At 57.8% G+C, this 982-nt stretch overlaps 1 protein-coding gene across 1 annotated transcript in view; it reads left to right on the top strand.

The window, feature by feature from the left end:
• The window catches only part of MYOCD (myocardin), a 219,993-nt gene extending 219,184 nt beyond the window's left edge, over positions 1–809 (top strand). The window contains 1 exon segment of the mRNA XM_017737700.1: positions 92–809. Within this exon segment, the coding sequence (XP_017593189.1) occupies positions 92–660 (569 nt within the window). The 3' untranslated portion in view covers positions 661–809.
• Positions 810–982: the final 173 nt, after the last annotated feature.

Raw genomic sequence — 982 nt, 5'->3', positions numbered from 1 at the left:
ATAAGAGGCACGCTGCAGGGTTGTGGTGCCCCTGTGCCCAGCAGCGGCGGGCACTGTCAGGGCACCTCAAATCCCTCTCATTTGTTGACAGAAATTCCAGCCAATGCCAAGGAAGATCGGTCCTGCCTCCAGAAAGTACCTCAGATAATGGTGTCTACAGGGAACTCCGGTGCCTCCGTCCCCAAGGGCTCCGCCCCGTTCGAGCCGGGGTCCGCGGCGCCGCTGCCCTTCGAGCACTGCCCGGGCAGCAGCGACGCCCACCTCGAGGTGCTGCTCAACGCCCACAGCCCCCTGGGCAGGGTCAGCGAGATGGCCCTGCTGAAGATGGGGGCAGAGGAGCCCCACTTCGAAGGGATGATGGAGGGGTTCTCCGGCAAAGCCGCAGATGAACTGCTCAACTCCCAGGAGATTTTACAGACTCCCCTCTCGCCCATGGAAACGCAGCTCTCCCCTTCCCCTGCCGAAGGCTCCGGTTTACAAATGAGTTTCACTGAGTCTCCGTGGGAAACAATGGAGTGGCTGGACCTCACCCCCCCCAGCTCTGCCACCGGCTTCAGCTCGCTCACCCCTGCCGGCCCCAGCATCTTCAACATCGATTTCCTGGATGTTGCCGACCTCAACCTGAACACCAGCATGGACCTGCACCTGCAGCAGTGGTGAAGGGATGCGCTGGGGCAGGATGCTGTGAGCCTGCAGCAGGCGGCACAGTGTTCCTGTCGTGCGAGAGAACATGCAGGGCTAACGTGCCTCATCCAGGGGAAACTGGAGTCATTTTCCCAGCATATAAACTTGTTTGAATTTCCAGTCACTGAAAATGACAGCACAACAACTCTGGTACTTTGGTTTTCCTCCATTGATACAATCCCACAGAGGACACCAGTGCCTGAAACAACACATCCTTGGATTGACAAGAACTTCACTTTTCTTTCTTTAGTCTTCCCCCCCGCCCCGGTTTTAGCAGTCACTCTCGTGAGAACTGTAG

Source organism: Corvus brachyrhynchos, unplaced genomic scaffold (assembly GCF_000691975.1).
Source record: "Corvus brachyrhynchos isolate BGI_N302 unplaced genomic scaffold, ASM69197v1 scaffold236, whole genome shotgun sequence".
Classification (NCBI taxonomy): Eukaryota; Metazoa; Chordata; class Aves; order Passeriformes; family Corvidae; genus Corvus; species Corvus brachyrhynchos.
Note: the sequence above shows the minus strand (reverse complement) of the source record. Positions and strands in the feature narration are given on the sequence as shown.